This window comes from Nanorana parkeri, unplaced genomic scaffold (genome assembly GCF_000935625.1).
Source record: "Nanorana parkeri isolate BGI_ZX_2015 unplaced genomic scaffold, ASM93562v1 scaffold105, whole genome shotgun sequence".
Classification (NCBI taxonomy): Eukaryota; Metazoa; Chordata; class Amphibia; order Anura; family Dicroglossidae; genus Nanorana; species Nanorana parkeri.
The window spans coordinates 961,830-980,211 of NW_017306373.1; the positions used below are offsets into that span (position 1 = coordinate 961,830).

The following is an 18,382-nucleotide window of genomic DNA, read 5'->3' on the forward strand; positions in this document are numbered from 1 at the left end:
TGGCTATACAGCACGCTGGGGGCTCTAAGGTGAGAGGAGGACGGATACCCCTCGGTCTTGGACGGGGGAACCACTCGATCAAGGACCGCATTTATTCCACGGTTATCTTTGATACCATATACCTCTCACTCTTCGCTGCTTTAAGTGGGGTTCATGGTCCTGGCCTCTCTCCCCTCGTCTGCTCAGGTGTTGCGCCTGGACGGAGCTGTAGGGACGCACACACATCGACTTACTTGAATTATAACTTCCTCCTCCTGAAGAAGCGCCGTCAAGCGCGCAACGTCGAGAAAAAATTATGCTCCTCCATTGTTAGCTATCCTTTCATTGTCAAACCTCTGATCATGTAAAATTTAATTCTTAAAATCATGTTTTGAAATGTTATGTTACTCAATTATGTCAATCCTTTGAGTAACTTTGATTGTTTTCAATCATGGTTTTCAAGATCATGCACTGTGATTCAATTAATCATGTTACCTATGCATTTCTAAAGGATAGAACAGTAATGGGGTGACCTCTCAGGGAGTTATCCGATTAGGCTGCTTTTATGAAATTATTTCACCTCTTTTAATAATTTAATACAAATAAATAAATAAATATTTTATAATTTATTGTCTTGAAAGTTGTCATTTTGGTTCCTAAAACCCCTCAGCTTTTTCTTCTCCTTCATTGGTGCATCCCTAGTTGCAAACTGTAGCAGAAAACTAGCCCAAAATTGAGACAATGGGGGTGATTTACTAACCTAAACACACACACACACCAGGTGTGTGTGATTTTCACACAGCAAAACGTATTTATCAACCAAAAAGTCTCTAAAAGCATATTTCCACTAATGCCATATATGGAAAAATCATGCACATGATGCATATATAATGCTGCTTCACAGTTTAGACAAAAATGGTTAGCTCATGCATTTACATTCCTGCATTCATCAACGCAAGCAACACAACATAGAGCTAATTTACCCAACATCACCTTGGAATTCCTTCAGGGCTTTGCACAACACACCTGCTGGGTGTGTACACACTACAAAGGTGTTTAGATTCCACCCATAGATCATGCTGGGAGGGAACACACTGCAGAGGTGTATACACGTTCGTGGTGTGTTTATAAGGTTAGTAAATCAACCCCAATGTCTCACATACTCACAAAATAGCTGGTGCTGATGAGGATCACAGGTAGCCAGATGTGACTAAGTCGCTGTAGGCAGGCAGTGGAACAGGCTGGGGACCAGATAATCCACAAAGTGGTTCAGAAACAGGAGAAGCAGTGGGATAGTGCTTCTTCTAGGCTCAATAGCAGGAGTAAGAAGTCAGAGAAACACACAAGAAATGATCTACCTAGCAGATAACACAAGCAATCCCTCAGCCTTAGCCATGGGTCACAGTCATTTTAAAATGTTGCCTAAAAGTACCAACTGTAAGGTAGCTCCCCCATTGCTTTAGCCCGACTGGCTTTACTCACTATGTGAGTCCACAGAGACCGAGTCACACCAGTAGCTGTGCCAGAGCTCTGGATCTGAAGAGTGCTCTGCGGCTAACTAACACAGCATACAAAAGTCTGGAAAGTGCCACAATGCAGAGCCAAAAAAGACACATTGCAGGCTAGCCCCTCAATCTTCCATCCAGCTTGGTTTAGGTACGGCCTCCAAAGCTATTGCTGAGGATACACTGATCCAGATAGCTGCTGTGCAGACCCTCACTTGAGGTCCCCAAAGAAAAAATATATTTTTGGTGTACAGAGTATCCTGATTGAAATAAAAACAAATAAGAATAAAAAGGATAGCAAAAATATATTTAGACTTCTCTAGGACACTAACATAAAAATGAAGCATAAGGGTTGGAGGTGAGGTTATACGAGGACTGGCTTAACATTTTATGTTTGCCTGTAGATGTCAGTACAACCCTAATGTTTACGAATCTCTAGCATTGCTGTGTCCCACAATGAACGATAAAGAAATAATAACACTGGCAGTTGAAATGAAAACATTATTGGCATTTCTAAAATATATGGGAAGCCTAATGCTTGCTATGCGTGTAATGCCTAATGCTACACTTGTAACACTCCAGAAGCAGCAATCTTACCCCAGGTATAAATGTAAAGATGTTGTACTTCTGATTTTTTATAGCATTCCTGGGATATTTCTCTTCACATTTTTCTGGGCATCCTAGCCACACTGTTCGAGCTTTCAGTTCCTTTCTTCTTCTGCACACATTTATTAGCCAGTCACAACAGCTACAAAATAAAAGAACATGAAGATATTTTAAGAATTCCAAATGCTGTTGAATAAATCTTGTTTAAGCCGCCAAACAGATCACAATGGTACAAATGGAATAAGAGCAGAAGTAGCAATGCTACTGCCTAGCAAGCAGTAGCAAGAAGCTTGCCTACCCAAACAAACACTGGACACCAAAGTGAGATTTTAGTATAAATACTGTTGTAAAAGGGAACCACGCAAGCCTTTGTTCTGTGACTCCAATATATGGTTTCAGGGAGCCAAATATGTGCTTAATAATATTAATTGCAGCAATTAAAATACATTCAAATACTTTCAATGGTGTGCTATATTTTAATGTCACATGAATTATAAGGCCACAGGACAACACAACTGCACTTAATTCATAGTTGATGATTAAAAAAGCAGCCGGTCCTGTCAAGCTGCAGCAGTAATGCGTATACAAAAGAAAGATCTATATGCAGCACAAGATGAACAGAGTTCAATAGGTTCCAATTATCTGAAGATACTCCCTTGTTTAGGAACATAAGCCATATTTGCAGAAATGCACTGATGAGCTGTTAATTATTGACACGTAAAAGTCAATAATGAATAGCCCGATGGTGCAGTTTTTTTTCCCCCCCCCCCCCTCATATATATTTATTGCTTTCTAAAGCTGTATCTGCAGTGACATCCTAAATCTTGTCTTTTCTTGTCCACATAACCCAAAGGAACAAAACCAGGCAGATGACCAGTATTTGTTACTTTTATTACATGCTATTTTATTGTAGGTACTGCACAGACTTTTTTAGTCCTGGACATTTTGGTTAAAGAAACAGTAACAACAGAGATGCATTGCTATAGAAGTGCTTTATTTCTTTTTGCTCTAGAGCAATCACATGAATAATTAAGAAATCACAATTAAATGATCCATCTTTGGCATAGGCACAGAGTTTATCTGTGGCTGTGAAGAGAAGGTAGTTACTTAATCTAAGGCATCTGAAAGGCTGCATAAAGCAGATAACAATTTTTGCAAGCATATTGCAGACATTTTATGCATAATGAAAATTAGATGTTCATTGAAAAGAATGAAATCACTAGATTAGAAAACAAGCACACACTCAGCAAGGAATACCACTTATATCTTTCTGGATCTGTAATCCACATAAGAGAATTTTTTTTTTACAATGACTCCATAAACCCAAGAGTCAGTTCAAGGGTCCTCAGATTTAATCACAAGGCACACTGTCTAAGCTGAGTTAATACACTATGTCATCTCCATGTTTATGTAGGATTTCTCTGGGTGCTCCGGTTTCCTCATGCAATGCTAAAAGTATATGGTCCACCGTATTAAGGGTATGTTTCACTGTGGAACCTTAGGAGAGGAATTGATATAAGTTTTCTACTGTGCAGAATGGTTTGTGTCATATAAACAATTAAATGTTTCACAATGATGCTATGGAAGTCCAGAGATTTGAGTGAGTACTTTCCGAGAAATGCTACATTGATTTGCCTGCCATTTGTACAGAACTGCCATCTAACTACAATCTCCAGCTATAATTTATGGCTTATACATATAAATGTGTAAAATACAAATAATGTAAGCTAACCCATGCTTTTCTGTTACAATGATTATTTATTGAGTTGAGCTTCAGACATGATGATTAAGTTTCAAAAACACTAGTATCGGTATCAAGTGTCACTTACAATGACAATTAATGTTACATATGTCAGATCAGGGTCACACCTCTGATTCTTATAACACTAAAATGTCATTAAATCTACCTTATAGTGAATCTGTTGTTTCTTCTAAGCTTTTAAAAGTCCTGCCTGAGAGCGGGGACCACAAATAGAGATGAGGCTGGGCTTGGAGCATGTCCAAGCCTGCTGAAAACTGTGACCGCAGCCCCCTCCTTCTGACCCAATCAATGGCATCAGCTGCAGCGGGTGCATTCACTGCCCCTTTATGATGTATAGCTGCAGGGCAGGGAATGCGCCTCTCTGCAACTCATTGGGTCAGGAGGAGGGGTGGAAGTCACATTTCTGAGTTGGCTTGGGCAACTCAGGTGAACTGGGTTCGTACCAAGCCAAGCCTTATCACTAACCACAAGGTACCTATTAGAATTACTATCCAGAACACTGTTCTGTGTACCCCTTCATAGCTCATTTACATTGGTATTAAGGTTTCAAGGCTAGACCCTACCCACCAACTCCCCTCTGGCCAAGCAGAGCACTCCTAGCAGCAGCAGAGAGAGAGACAGCAGATGGGAGAGGCCTAGCTCTAGTGGCTGAAGCTCACTAATAATGTCCAAAAGTTACGCCCTTAATAACAAACATACACCAGAGAAGTGCATAGAATCTACTTTTTTAAGCTGGACTTCATAGACAAACTCCAGGCAAAATAATTATTAACCCATGAAGTGGGGTTACTCTTGTACTGCAAGGGTTAAGTCCTAATTTTTGCCTAGTGTTCAAAATAACAAAGTTATACTCAGCCAATCCTCCAAGCCGGCTGGCTGTCACAGCACTCCCTCCTGCCTGTCTTCTCCTCCGCTGCAGTGATGGTATGTTCCTCGTCGTTCTTACGTCTATACACTGTGTATAGAACGTGACTCAGGGCTCTTAGACTGCTGCAGTGTAGGGGAGAGATGCTCCAGGGACCGGTCTAAGAGCCAGCTGGCTTGGAAGATCTGGTGAGTTTAACATTTTTTTTATTTCTGACTCTAGGCAAAAATGAACATTTAACCCTTGTAGTGTGGTGGTAGCTACACTGCAAGGGTTATTATTTTGTTTGCCCAGAGTTCTGCTTTAACTTAAAACAGCTAAAAGTTTAGCTTTAAATGCTGTATTTAAAATGACAGGACATACGTTCGCTTTGGGGCACTGCCAAGAGAAAGATGAGAGACATGAGAACGAACAATGCAGAAGAGCTGAAGGCCGCTATTGAAGCATCCTGGTCTTCCATAACACCTCAGCAGTGCCACAGGCTGATAGCTTCCGTGCCACGTCGCATTGAGGCAGTAATTGCTGCAAAAGGGGCCCAAACCAAGTACTAGTACATATGCATGCTTATACTTTTCAGAGGTCCGATATTGTTCTATGTACAATTCCTGTTTTATTGATTGCATGTAATATTCTCATTTTTTGAGGTTGTGGATTTGGGGTTCTTGGGGTTTTCATGAGCTGTAAGCCATAATCATCACAATTATGACAAATCACGGCTTGAATGATCTTGCTTTGCATGTAATGAGTCTATCTCATATATTAGTTTCACCTTTTAAGTTGCATTCGTGAAATAAATTAACTTTTGCACGATATTCTAATTATTCGAGTTTCACCTGTATACTATTCTCCAACACAGAACTTTTAACTAATAACAAGACTGTCAACAAGCAGATCAGTTATCTGATCAAGTTTTGGTTAGCACACAGCCAACTTCCATGTGAAGGTAATGTACTGTGATTACTTTATTACAGGATAGTATGTTTAAATCTTTTCATGGACTTTTAGAAAAAAAGATTACAGAAAAGTCTAAATACTAGATTTTCTTTTTTCTTCTTAGCCAATGAGCCATAAGTCAAGTCACTGAAAGCAGTAAATTCAATATTTTACTGCTGATACTATAAAGTTCTTCTTCCCCACGTTTGCATGCAATCTCTTTTCTTCTGTTCTCAATGGGTGGCATTGCTCCTATTTTATAAGTCTTGGGATAAAGATGTACACTGAGTCTATTTAGAGAGAGTAATCCATGGCTATTTCATCTATTTTATTGATAACATCAAGTTGCACTAATCAAAATATTGTAAAGTTCAAAATATCAATTCCATTAGTGACATTTTAATATCTTAAAGTGCATTTCCACTTTTGCAAGCAAATTGGGACAGCATCTATTTTATGTTTGTTACATGTTTCCATTCACATAGCATAACCTAAAATAAATAAAATAGCTGCTTACATTTTTAAGTGCTTTATAATTGCTTAAAAACCCTACTTAGCCCCCCCCCCCCCCTCTTTTTTTGTTTTGGGGTGGCAGTTTTTTCTATGCTTAAAACCCCTACTTAGCCCCCCCCCCCCTTATTTAATGATGTGTGAAGTCATGTTTGTACTGTACTTGCAGATTTCATTATCAGTCGTAAACTAGATTTGAACACTGTCTGTCCTAACAAGGGGCTAAAGACTTGTATGTTAATGAGAGGAAGCTCAGTCTGACCTTCAATTTGTTCCTCTGATTCTACTTTCAAACTGCTCAGAGAAGCCTGGAATCTGCACAAAGGCCTTGAGAAAAGGTAAAAAATATATTTTTAAAAATAATTTTTGGGTATAGAAGAGGATAAATACTTACATCTTCAGCGACCATAAGTCCATTCTTCGATCTTTTGGAGAGAAAGCTGCACCACTGGTGTCAGACACTTGCTGTTGGGTCAGATAGCATGTGTCCAGCTGAATAACATGCTTTCTCTCACCAACCACTATAACACTATAGGACTTGACGCAGGAGTAAGTATTCATAATTTTTTATCATGGGTTGCAGGTGCCTGAATATTTTTTTTTTAGAGAAGTGACAGGGTCGTTTTATAGGAAAAGCTACTTTAATAAAAACTATATTAATCCACCATCTCTTGAACACTTATAACCTATAACCTTATAACTCCTTCACAGCTTACCTCTTCGACACTGAAATACTTTTATCTATGAATGGCTTCATATCCAGCCCAGTGGTACAACATTTGATCAATTATCAATCAGCCCGACTGTCTGTAGTGACCAATAAACAGGGCGACTACAAGCAGAGCCCACCTGAAAAGGATAATAGGCCTGCTGTCAGATGTAAATTGATATATTAGGCTGGAATTAAACATAGGAACTTAATTCATTTCCTCTCAAAGCTCTATGCATATGCATGACGAGCTTTATTCCTAACAAAACAATAGTATGGGGAAGTAGACTAATAGCAAATTACATCTAGTAACAATTACAATCTAATTACACTAGAAAAAAAATTAACAAAGACCACTCTATGGTGGTCTATGACATCATCACTCATGTGGTCTGAATGGATCAAGAGATTAAAGCATTACCACAGTCACATGCCCTTGAATGTGCTCATAAACCATATAGAAAGGTAATACAGTAAACTCCCCATTATCCGGCATTCAAGCAACCGACACAACAAATCGATGACATAATATGTTCTCGATTGTTGTTTTTTTTGCCAGTTGTTTGATAGAAATGAGGACACTAAAAACTTTCCAATGAATGGGGCCGCGGGGGGGTTCCTTCAGAGTTACTATTAGCTCTCAAGCAACCAGAAACCACACCAAACCAAGCAATCTACTGATCCCCGTAGGTGCCAGATAACTGGTAGTTTACTGTATAAAACTTGGGGTGGCCGCCGGTCCTGATGGTCAATCCGCGCTTACTGGGACATTGTGTGATGCCGGGAGGAGGAGGCGGCTGAGGCATGGGGGAGGCCGCGGGTACCGAACGGTCAGTCCACACTCACCGGGATGGCCAGATTTATCCGCTCAGTCCACTATGATCATCCAGGGGAGGAGGAGAGGAGGAGTCCACGGGTCCTCTGGCAGTGCCAGAACAGTCAGTCAGTGTTCAGAAGCATGCGAGTGAGGCGGGGAGGCAAGTCGATTATTACCGACTTTATCTATTCGTTGTTTCAGCCCCACAGACATAATTTTTAAAGTTTATGATTTTAAAACACTCAAGTACAAAAAAAAAATGAAGTGATGCTTAAGTGTCTATACAGGTACAGTATAGGGATCTGTATACGGATATTCAAAGTGCTTCAAGTTAAAGGGTTATTAAACCCTCCGGTGTTTTTGTATATATCTACTGTTAGCAAGCAGTAGATATATGCAAAAAGTGCACACAAAAAACACACTTTAAAAGCAGTCTAAACTTACCTGTGCCTTCCCTGCGAGCTGCCATCCGAAAATGTAAAAATTCTCGGGTGGCCGCAAAGCATCTTGGGGCGGGCGCGAATGCGCAGTTCACATTTTCGGCCGGGAGACGAGGAGAGACACAAGGTAAGTCTATGGACGCGTGCACCCGCATGCAGACACCATGGGACAGGAAGTGCCAGCAAGGACAGAGGAGTCAGCGCAGGATCGGAAATCCACAGCAGCGCTGGACGGATTAAGAGACATCATTTAAGGTAAGTGCTGACATTAACCTTAGGGGGAGGGAAAAAAATCTTTGACTTTAATGTCACTTTAACAATAATGGATGTATTAGAGATATCCTTAAAGTAGTATTAGACTCTCAAACTTTTTTCTGTAATTAATTCAGATCAAACAAATACGTATTTGCAAAGTATCAGCAAAGTATCATTATTTTTTATCACTTACAATCGTCATGTTTCCTAACAGCTTCAACTTTCTTAGCTCTGCTTCCCTGAACTTCCTGTCAGCATCTCTCCATCTACAAGCCTGGAGAAGAGAGGAGGGGAATGGCTTGCCTTGCTGTGCATATGTGTTTGTGGAGACACGCACGGCTTACTAGCAGACACAAGGGTGGCTCTATAGGACCTTGCAAGGGAAAGGAGCCACCCTAAAACAGGATATCAGGGTCAGTGCTCAGGGACCAGCTGATTCTGCAGGAAACTAAAACTTTTAAACATCAAGAAGCACCATTTATTGTAAGCGATTTAAAGGAGAACAATGGGGTCAGGGCTTTTCCCCATAGTTCACCTTAGGGTAACGGGAGGACACAAACTAGCATCCTCCCGTTACCCTAAGCTCAGTATACCGCGAGCTACAGTCAGCGCTGGCGGATCGGAGGGGGGAATCCAGCCCCTCCCCCTGTCACGGCAGAGAACCGTGACGGGATCAAGAGGTGAGCGAACGCCGGTATATGTTCGCTCACCTCCCGATCTACTGAGCCGACCTGTCACAGGTCACAGGTCGGCTAGAACTATGAGGTGAGTGAAAAGCACTCAATTCATAGTTCTCCTTTAATCAGACTTTCAAAAACAATCTGACTTTAATAAACTTTAAAAGCATAATATTAAAATGTATAATTTCCGTAGAAGAATATTTTTGCTAGTTTTCCTACCAAATATACTCCCTATAAACCCTATTGACAGCAATGAATGAGAATAGTTAGCAGAAAATACAGCATATCATTTGCCAGTGCAATGAGAACTTTAAGTACCTTTGCACAATATTGTATCCACCTCTATTAGCAGAGTTCTCATCACTGCAGAACAAATATACACAAAGCTTTGCTTTACAAGCAACAATCACATATTTCTTATTAAGTTTTCAGCAGCGGCAACTTTCTTTCTACAGTGCAACCGTACTGTAATTATTATACTCTACAGGTAGCAATAGTAATCAAGCCAAAAGCAACAGTGTAGTCATGTCATTCTTAAAAGATCAGCATTTTCCCATGCTTCTGCATAACAAATGTGTTGCAGATTAATTGAAAGTGTACAGGGCATCTCAGTGCTGAGATTAATCTGAGCATTTGATATCCCTTTCACTTCATATGGAAATGCCATTCAATGGAACCATTTTCATTGGGACAATGTGTTTTTGATAACAAGTGGAATGTAAATCTCATGAGAAAGAAATCAATCCAACCAAAGTAGTCCTCTGTATTGATTTGTGTGCATTATAATTTCACAGACTTGAATGGAATTTCAATGTAACAAAAAAGAAAAGAAGCAATTTCATTGCAAGAGAAAATATCAGGATAAATGGGAAGTTGGGAAATTTTGAAGCAAGGATATTACATGTTTAAGAAAAAAAGAAAACAAACAAAAATGTCACCCACAGTTATTCCTCTATCATGTAATACCATGCCACAATAATAGATTCCTTTATGTGGAATTGTAACTAAAATGTTCTTTTTTTTTTTTTTTTCTTGGCACAAAGCAAATAATTTATAGAACACAAATGAGGACGAGCTTTCTTTTCATGTAACTACTTTTGTGTGGGTAGTTATATATACTACAAATATTTCTCAACTAACAGCTTATTTATCCAAGAATGCATAGCATGCAATGACACTTGAAAGAGAATTAAACAATAAGAAACCAATAAGATTCTACTTCTACTAACAAACTAAACTCCAATCAGTTACCAAAAGTAAATAAGGATTTGGGGTACATTTTAACATACAGTTATTTATTTATATATAACTGATGAGCAGTAAAAGCTTTGAAAGCGTCGCCTATGGACAATTTTGGGTATGGTATTTTTTTGCGATTTTGCAGGCGCACGCAATTTTAAAGTTTGACATGCTTGGATTATTATTACCCACATTATTGGTAAAAAATAACTAGACACCAAGCATGTCAAACTTTAAAATTGCGTGCGCCTGCAAAATCGCAAAAAAATACCATACCCAAAATTGTCCATAGGCGACGCTTTCAAAGCTTTTACTGCTCATCAGTTATATATAAATAAATAACTGTATGTTAAAATCTACCCCAAATCCTTATTTACTTTTGGTAACTGATTGGAGTTTAGTTTGTTAGTAGAAGTAGAATCGTATTGGTTTCTTATTGTTTAATTCTCTTTGAAGTGTCATTTCATGATCTCCCGCTGATATCCGGTGACAGAGCCGCCCTGCGGGTGCCGAGCCCTAACCGGACACAACAGGGATCACCAGCAGCGGAGGCGGGTGGGGGGGCGCACACCTGCACGCATTATACAAGCGATCCAGTGCCTTTACAGCCGCCGGACCGGTTGTATGTAAACAGGCACTGCTGGCTGTTTAGAATTTAAGCAGTTTTCCTGCTCGAGCGCTCCACCCAGCGACGTGCACAAGTGGGATGAGTGAGGACATCTAAAACACCCACTCACATCCAAGAAGCCCCCGGCCGGCCATTTAATTACAACGGCCGACCGGGAAGCGGTTAAACCGGACACCCTCCAAAATATATGTGCATCCCTAAAATTAATACATTAGGTCAATGTGGCAAAAAAAGGGTAAACTACATCCAATTACATTATGTAGATAATTTAAAGGACACGAAAGTTCATAATTTAGATTAAAAAACCCAGCCCCCTTCCTAATCCCCTACACAGCAGTTGCTTATTTACCACTGCGTTGTCTACTTCCCAGCAGGTAAAAATCTAGTGCAGGTCCATCCGCACTGACTTTTGAAAGTTCTGCAGATTTGAATGTGACATTGCTCCTGTGATGCAGGTATGTCCCCTTTAAGTCTATAAAACATTAGTCTGCAGGCATCCAGGCACTAGATTTTTAACAAACTAGAATGTAGACAAGCAGGGAGGCCGCCATGGTTGGAGGAATGAAGAAAGCACCTGCCGGGGATGGTTCAGCTTGGGGTAGTTTATAAAATGTAAGAACTTGTCCTTTTCAGCAGTTCTTGCCACATTACTTTTCATACTTGAGCCCCTCTGTGGTAAGCCTTGCATTTGCAAACTGCAAACACGTAAATAGCACTTGGGTGTCAAAAGAATGGCTAAGCTCAGATGTTACAGCTCATAATTATAACACATACAAACCTTGTGCACATAAATTTCCAGCCTCCACAGACAAACCATTCTAATCCTCTTTTTCGACGAGCTATTCTGGCTCTTGGTAAGGTATGGTAATCACTTTCATCATTCTCAAAGCCTTCTTCGGACATCATGAGTGGCATTTCATCCAAAGGGGAGGCTTCATCCTGGTACCTAAAAAAATCATGAAGGATATGAATAAACATTTTCATAGCGATAGCCACAGTAAACTGGCCAAATGGCTTAAAATATATTTTGTCTAAGATACAAGTGCACTGGTTATTTACTGTCTGATGCATGCACCTCAGGGGTGTGGGATTCCTATCGATCGGCGCCTGAGACATTAAGTTCTGGGGGCCGAGCAGGTGTTTTTTTTTCTACATTGTACATTTCTTCAATGTAGAGCAGGGGAGCCGTCACTCATTTTGTACAAGTGACCTGGGTGGCTATATAGCCACCCAGATCACTGGTAGTAGCCTGCCTTGTCTATCTAGCGCTCTCTAACACACATCATGCACATTAAAAGGGTAAGTTCACTTTCCTAAGTAATTTGGGGAAATGGAATAACCCACTCAAATCTGCCCCACTCATACTTATTTACCATAATACAGTTTTATTTTTGTTTTTTTTGTATCAAGTAGATTGTCATACGGGACAAGTAAGTTGGTGCCCCGCTTCAGTCCTTGGACCAGTAGTTTCTTGTTTTTTTATAATTCCACACAACCGCAACATAATGCTTTGTAATATCTATTTATATAGAGGCCAACATAACTATTTTCACTCGTCACACCAATTTCACCAAATACACAGGAAACGATTGTGTCACATGTGTATAAGATCAAATTGGCTGTCTGTGTGTTGCTAAAAATGCCTCTAAAGTAAGAGAATTTGGCAACACCATACAGAAAGATCTATGTTTAGTAGGAATGCACCGATATATCGGTACCGAAACATATCGGCCAAAAATTGCACTTTTGGCTAAATGCTGAAAGTGCCATTTTCCTGCCGATACATCGGCACATCCCTGTTTCTTTCCTCCCCGCTGGGCGCTTCTCTGTGTCCCAGCGCTTTAGACCCCTAATATTTCCACAAAGCCTCTAAAAGTAAAGTAAAAAATAAAAATATTTAATAAAAAATGAATGAATAAATAAAAATAAAATATTTAAAAAATGTGAACAAAAAATAAAATTAAAACATTTTCGGTTTCGGCCTGACAATGTTTTTTATTTCGGTTTTGTTTCAGTTTTTACATTTCTATTTCGGTGCACCTCTAATGTTTATGCCTGATGCAGACATCCCAGACTTGCTTTATCCTGGGGTAACAGTAGTGATCATGTGGAAAAACTGTTTTTAAGATCAGTTGCTCTGGGGGTATCAGCATAGATCAGACCACTTTTGGATGCCTTTCTCAGGGCTGTTCACACCATTCAGTGCGCTCACTGCTCAGTCCTGTGGCATGAAAGTACTGGATCGCATAAACAAAGCCTCCCTGTGTTCTGACGGGAGGGGGAGTGGTGGTGCCATTCATTTCAATGGCACCGCAGACACGCCTCCCGCCCGCAGTGCAAACGCCTCCAGCGGAACGTGTGGTACCGCAATGCCCTGTGTTCTAGTGCAATGCGATCGCAAAAACAGTGCATCCAAACTCTGCCACCATCTACTGCCCGAATCAGTTGCCGAGAGGCACATTCCCTGCTCACAGCTATACATCACAAGGGGGGGGTTGCTCCCCGCTGCAACTGCCAACACTGATTGGGCTGGGAGGGGGTCAGCCATAGTTTCGGGTGAGCTTGGCCGAACTAAACAAAAGTCTAGCATTATAATCCCATTAAAGTGTATGTGCAATTTGTCTTTTTGTTTGTTTTGAATAGAATAGGGCAGGATTAGGAACCTCGTCGTGATTTTTTTTGCCATCTGAGCCCCGTTGGGTGGATTCACCCTCTCTGTCCTGGGGTGACCACTTGCTGTGAGAAAATGATGGGGGACAGAACCAGAAGTCAGGGGAATCTTTCTATAATGACAACTGTCTAAGAGGAGAATTACCTCCACTTTATAAGGGAGATTCCTCCAACTTTCTCTTGTATCTCAGGTCAAGGTGTGAAGGGAAATCAGCAAACGGGTCACAGACAGCTAAAGTAATCTGAGAGGGTATCATCTGAGATTCCTCTCGTGAACCAGCTCAGCTCTCAGCTTTTTTGGGGTAATTTATACCACCCATAGATATTCATTTTTCATAATCTCACTGACACTTCCACTTACTGGTACTACCAAACAATATGAAACTAGGAAAAGCCCTCTGTGAAATTGTTTTGCTACTGACAGCATGGTATTAACCTTGTTCTATTATGATATATATATTACAGGTGCACCGAAATAGAAATTTAAAAACTGAAACGAAACCGAATAAGAAAAACTGTCAGGCCAAAACCGAAAAAGTTTTTATTAGCCTCATGTGACATCGCTGTCTCCGCCCCCACACCACTCTGCCGCACTGTGATAGGCGGCCGAGCGGTGTGGGAGGAGAGACACCGGCCGCTCACAGCGCTCTCCTCCCGCAGTGCTCGGCCGGCTGTCACTTTCTCTCCTCCCCGCTGGGACATAGAGCAGTGTCCAGCGGGGAGGAGAGAAACCTGGGATGTGCGCTGTATCGGCAGGAAAATGGCACTTTCGCCATTTAGCCAAAAGTGCCATTTTCGTCCGATATATTCGGCGGCCTATATATCGGCGCATCCCTAATAAATAGATAGATATTTGCTTCTGACCTGAAGAAGAGAGGTTCACTCTCAAAAGCTTGTCTTGTATATATTTTGTTAGTCCGAGAAGAAAGGTATCATTGCACACTGCAATACTGCGTTTTTGTCTTTTTTGACATCTTGTCTACTGGACTAATACGGCTTACCCATTTATATTGCACTATATATATATAGTACAGTTATAATTTTTTTTTTAAATACTACCTGTTTCTGATGCACAATATTACTTGATGTATAAATAAAATAAAAAAATAAAAGCTACAAATGGTGAAGAAAAAAAAACCCACTAAAAGAAACAACTTTTCCCAAAAGAGAAAAATTTAAAAAGCAACATGGTGCAACCCAGAAAACAATTACGGCATGTTCCATTTTGTGGGATATGCTCTTAAATTTACAGCTGCATTCTATTGTGAAAAAAATAATACATGCAAACCATCATCATGTTTAGTATCATCGACTTCAAAATGCAGCCTTTGAACTGGCATGCAATTTATTCTATTTCAAAAGCAATTTTCCTTTTGTGTAGTAAAATTTTACCTCTGTATTTAAAAACAATAAGACGATGAATAATGGATTTTTCATAGCTGAGATGAGGACAAAGTCTAATTTTCTTTGTAATGTGTGTCTTGCACACTTAATTGGTTTGTCACTCATGGACAATCAAGGCGTCAGGCAATTAAGTATAATGTAAGAAACTTTTCTAAGAGGAAAAGTACTAAAAACAAACTAAACAAAATGCTGGAATAGAAGACATCAAAACTCACAGCATGCAAGTTTAGTTCTCTAAACTGTCTTCACTAGAGTATGCTTGACATATAGATAAACCCACGTATGGTATAGACTCGATGTGATAGATAATGGGACTGAAAATACAGACAAATAGAATTTGACAGACATTGCTGCAGTTTTCTTACATATGGCCCTTGTAAAAACCTACGCTATGGTTAACTGGCTTCTGCCAAAATTACCTTCAAAAGAATCTGTCATAAGTGCCTTATGACCAGCCATAACATTATGACCACCAGCATAATATTAAGTAGGTCCCCATTTTGCCACCAAAACAGTCCTGACCCATCGAGCCATAGACCTCTGAAGGTATGCTGTGGTATCTAGCACTAAGCCATCAGTAGCAGATCCTTTAAGTCCTATAAAGCTGGCCATACACTGTTCTATTTTTTTTTTCTTTGGCAATGGTCACATTTACTGCTTTATAAAAATGTCCTTAGATCTTTGTTCAAACAGTACCTACAAATAAAAGTGATAGACCTGGGCAAATGACACATAAAATCAACATGGTATAATCATTCTCAAAAATGCAGATGTGTCACATGAAAACATTATGTCCACCTCTACATATACCATCACTTTAAACTAGGGATGCACCGATATATCGGCCGCTGAAACACATCGGCCATAAATGGCACTTTTGGCTAAATGGCACTTTTGGCTAAATGGCACTTTTGGCTAAATGGCACTTTTGGCTAAATGGCACTTTTGGCTAAATGGCACTTTTGGCTAAATGGCACTTTTGGCTAAATGGCACTTTTGGCTAAATGGCGAAAGTGCCATTTTCCTGCCGATACATCGGCGCATCCGTGATTTCTTTCCTCCCCGCTGGGCGCTGCTCTGTGTCCCAGCGGGGAGGAGAGAAAGTGACAGCCGGCCAAGCACTGCGGGACAAGAGCGCTGTGAGCGGCCGGTGTCTCTCCTCCCAAACCGCTCGGCCGCCTATCACAGTGCGGCAGAAAGGTGTGGGGGCGGAGACAGAGCCGCTTTCCCTTTCTCATGGTCGCTGTTGTCACTATCTTATTTAGGGATTAATCTTACTCCCTCATTTGACCTCTTATATCAGGCGAATTTCCCTCCTATGTTAAAAAAATTGAAGGGGGATCTCGAAAGGTGGTCCCTGTGTAATCTTTAGCTAGGGACCCGGGATATGCCCTCCTTAATGAGGCTGTCCCCGGAGTCTCGAGGCACGGTACACGACTGATAATCTTTATATTTTTGGCAGCTAAAATCACCATTGCTAGGGCCTGGAAAACCCCTAGGATATCATTGAGGCAAGTGAAGAATAAGCTGTCTTGGATCATGATCCATGAAAAGCTAGCAAGTATTCTTGCAGATAAAGTCACACAATTCGATCAGATCTGGGGGCCTTGGCTGGCTTATACAAGTCCTACAATAATGTAAATACATAAGGGGGGGAACACTGTCAGCTAATTTAGTCTGCTAGGGGTTATAAATCTAGATTAATACCCTTAAGATTTAAAATAGGGGTGAAGAATTTAACAGACTCTGGATTGGACTCCCATGGACATCATGTCAGGTGGAGGAGGTTTTGGGCTATTGTTAAATGTAGAGTAATAGAGTAACTCTATTTATGGGGAAAGCCAAGACCCCTTATAGACAATCCTCTGGCATGATGGGAATGGGAAAACACTTTGGTTGGAATGGTATGGTCTCACCCATGGTGGTTGCTTGGTATGGGGTTGCAACCCTATAGCTGCACTACTCATGCATAATGAATGCTTATTGAGCCCATGGTCTTGTATTAAAGATGCTGGGTAGGGATTTCATGGCAGTAACTATTTTTATACTAATATCAATGGTTACTGATTGGCTTGTTAATAAAATAATGCTATTAGTGTGGGCTTAAAGTAAACCCCGGAGAAAAATAGCGATTCAAGATTGAATCCTCACTAGGGGACCAATAAGGAAGTTTCTATGAGGAGGTCTTAAGAAACCATATGTATATAACATGATAAGGCCAGCAATCTATACCTTGGCAGGGTGAATTTAAGAAACCTGCCAGATACAAACTACAATGTCAGTGTTTTGTAATGTAATTGGTTTTTCTTTTTCCCCTCCTTTGTGAGTAATGGTGTGTTTTGTGATTTTGTGTTTCGAAGAAAACAATAAAAACTTTTGAAAGCCTAAAGTTAACCCTTGCATTGGGGCTACCCCCGCACTGCAAAGGTTAAAAGCTAATTTTGCTCTAGGTGTGCAAATAAAGAAATTATACTTAAACGATCCTCGATCCCCCCTGGCTCCTAGACCGATCCCTGCAGCCTGTTCTCCCCTGCGCTCCAAGTCCCGCTGACGTCATCACATCTAAACAAGGTCCACTCACTTGCATTAGATGTAAAGACACCAAGGGACATACCCCAGTCAGAGCGGAGGGGGAGAGAGGTGAGCAGTCACCGCCGCAGGATCAAGAATTGGGTGAGGTTATCTTCTTTGTTCCGTTCCTTAGACAAAAATGAGCAGTTAACCCTTGCAGTGCGTGGGGTAGTCCCACTGCAAGGTTTCCTTTTTGAAAATAAAGGAGATCTGCTTTAAAGCTGTATCATGAGCTGACTGTAACATGTCATCCATCACACTAACTGCAGGTAGCTCTTATAACAGTTGGTGACAAAATGTATACATCTACAATCAAAGAGATTGCACTATTTTAATCGGCATGGAAAGTGTGCCATGAAAATACATTTGCTGTCCATAAAGAACATTAGAACAAGACTACAGTTTACTTTGAAAATAAAGGCAAAGACCAGGCCTTCTGGAACAATGTGCTGTGGACTTATGAATGGAGACTGAAGACAGGATGTCAGGTACCTCCTACCAACTGTGAAGCAAGATGGTGAAATGTTATGGTGTGGGGTTGCTTTGCTGTGTCAGGGCCTGGATAGCTTGCAGTCATCGAGTCAACCATGAATTTCACATCACATCAAAGTGTACTTGATCAGAATGTGAGCCATCTGTCCAAAATTGGTAATTGAACTGGAAATGGATCTTTTAACATGATAATGATCAGAAGCACACTTGCAAATCCACCAAGTGAAGGCTTGAAAACCATAAATTAAGGATGATGGACTGACAAAGCCCTGATATCAATCCCATTAAAATGTTGGGGGGGGGGGGGGTTTTGGTGA

The 18,382-nt window shown here is 40.6% G+C and overlaps 1 protein-coding gene across 1 annotated transcript in view; it reads right to left on the minus strand.

Moving 5' to 3' along the window:
• The window catches only part of ATP9B (ATPase phospholipid transporting 9B (putative)), a 245,998-nt gene that overhangs the window by 222,486 nt on the left and 5,130 nt on the right, over nucleotides 1-18,382 (minus strand). The window contains exons 2-3 of the mRNA XM_018553011.1: nucleotides 11,707-11,874; nucleotides 2,082-2,232 (exon numbers count right to left, since the gene is read on the minus strand). Coding sequence (XP_018408513.1) covers nucleotides 2,082-2,232; nucleotides 11,707-11,874 — 319 coding nt within the window. The remainder of the gene's footprint in view (nucleotides 1-2,081; nucleotides 2,233-11,706; nucleotides 11,875-18,382) is intronic.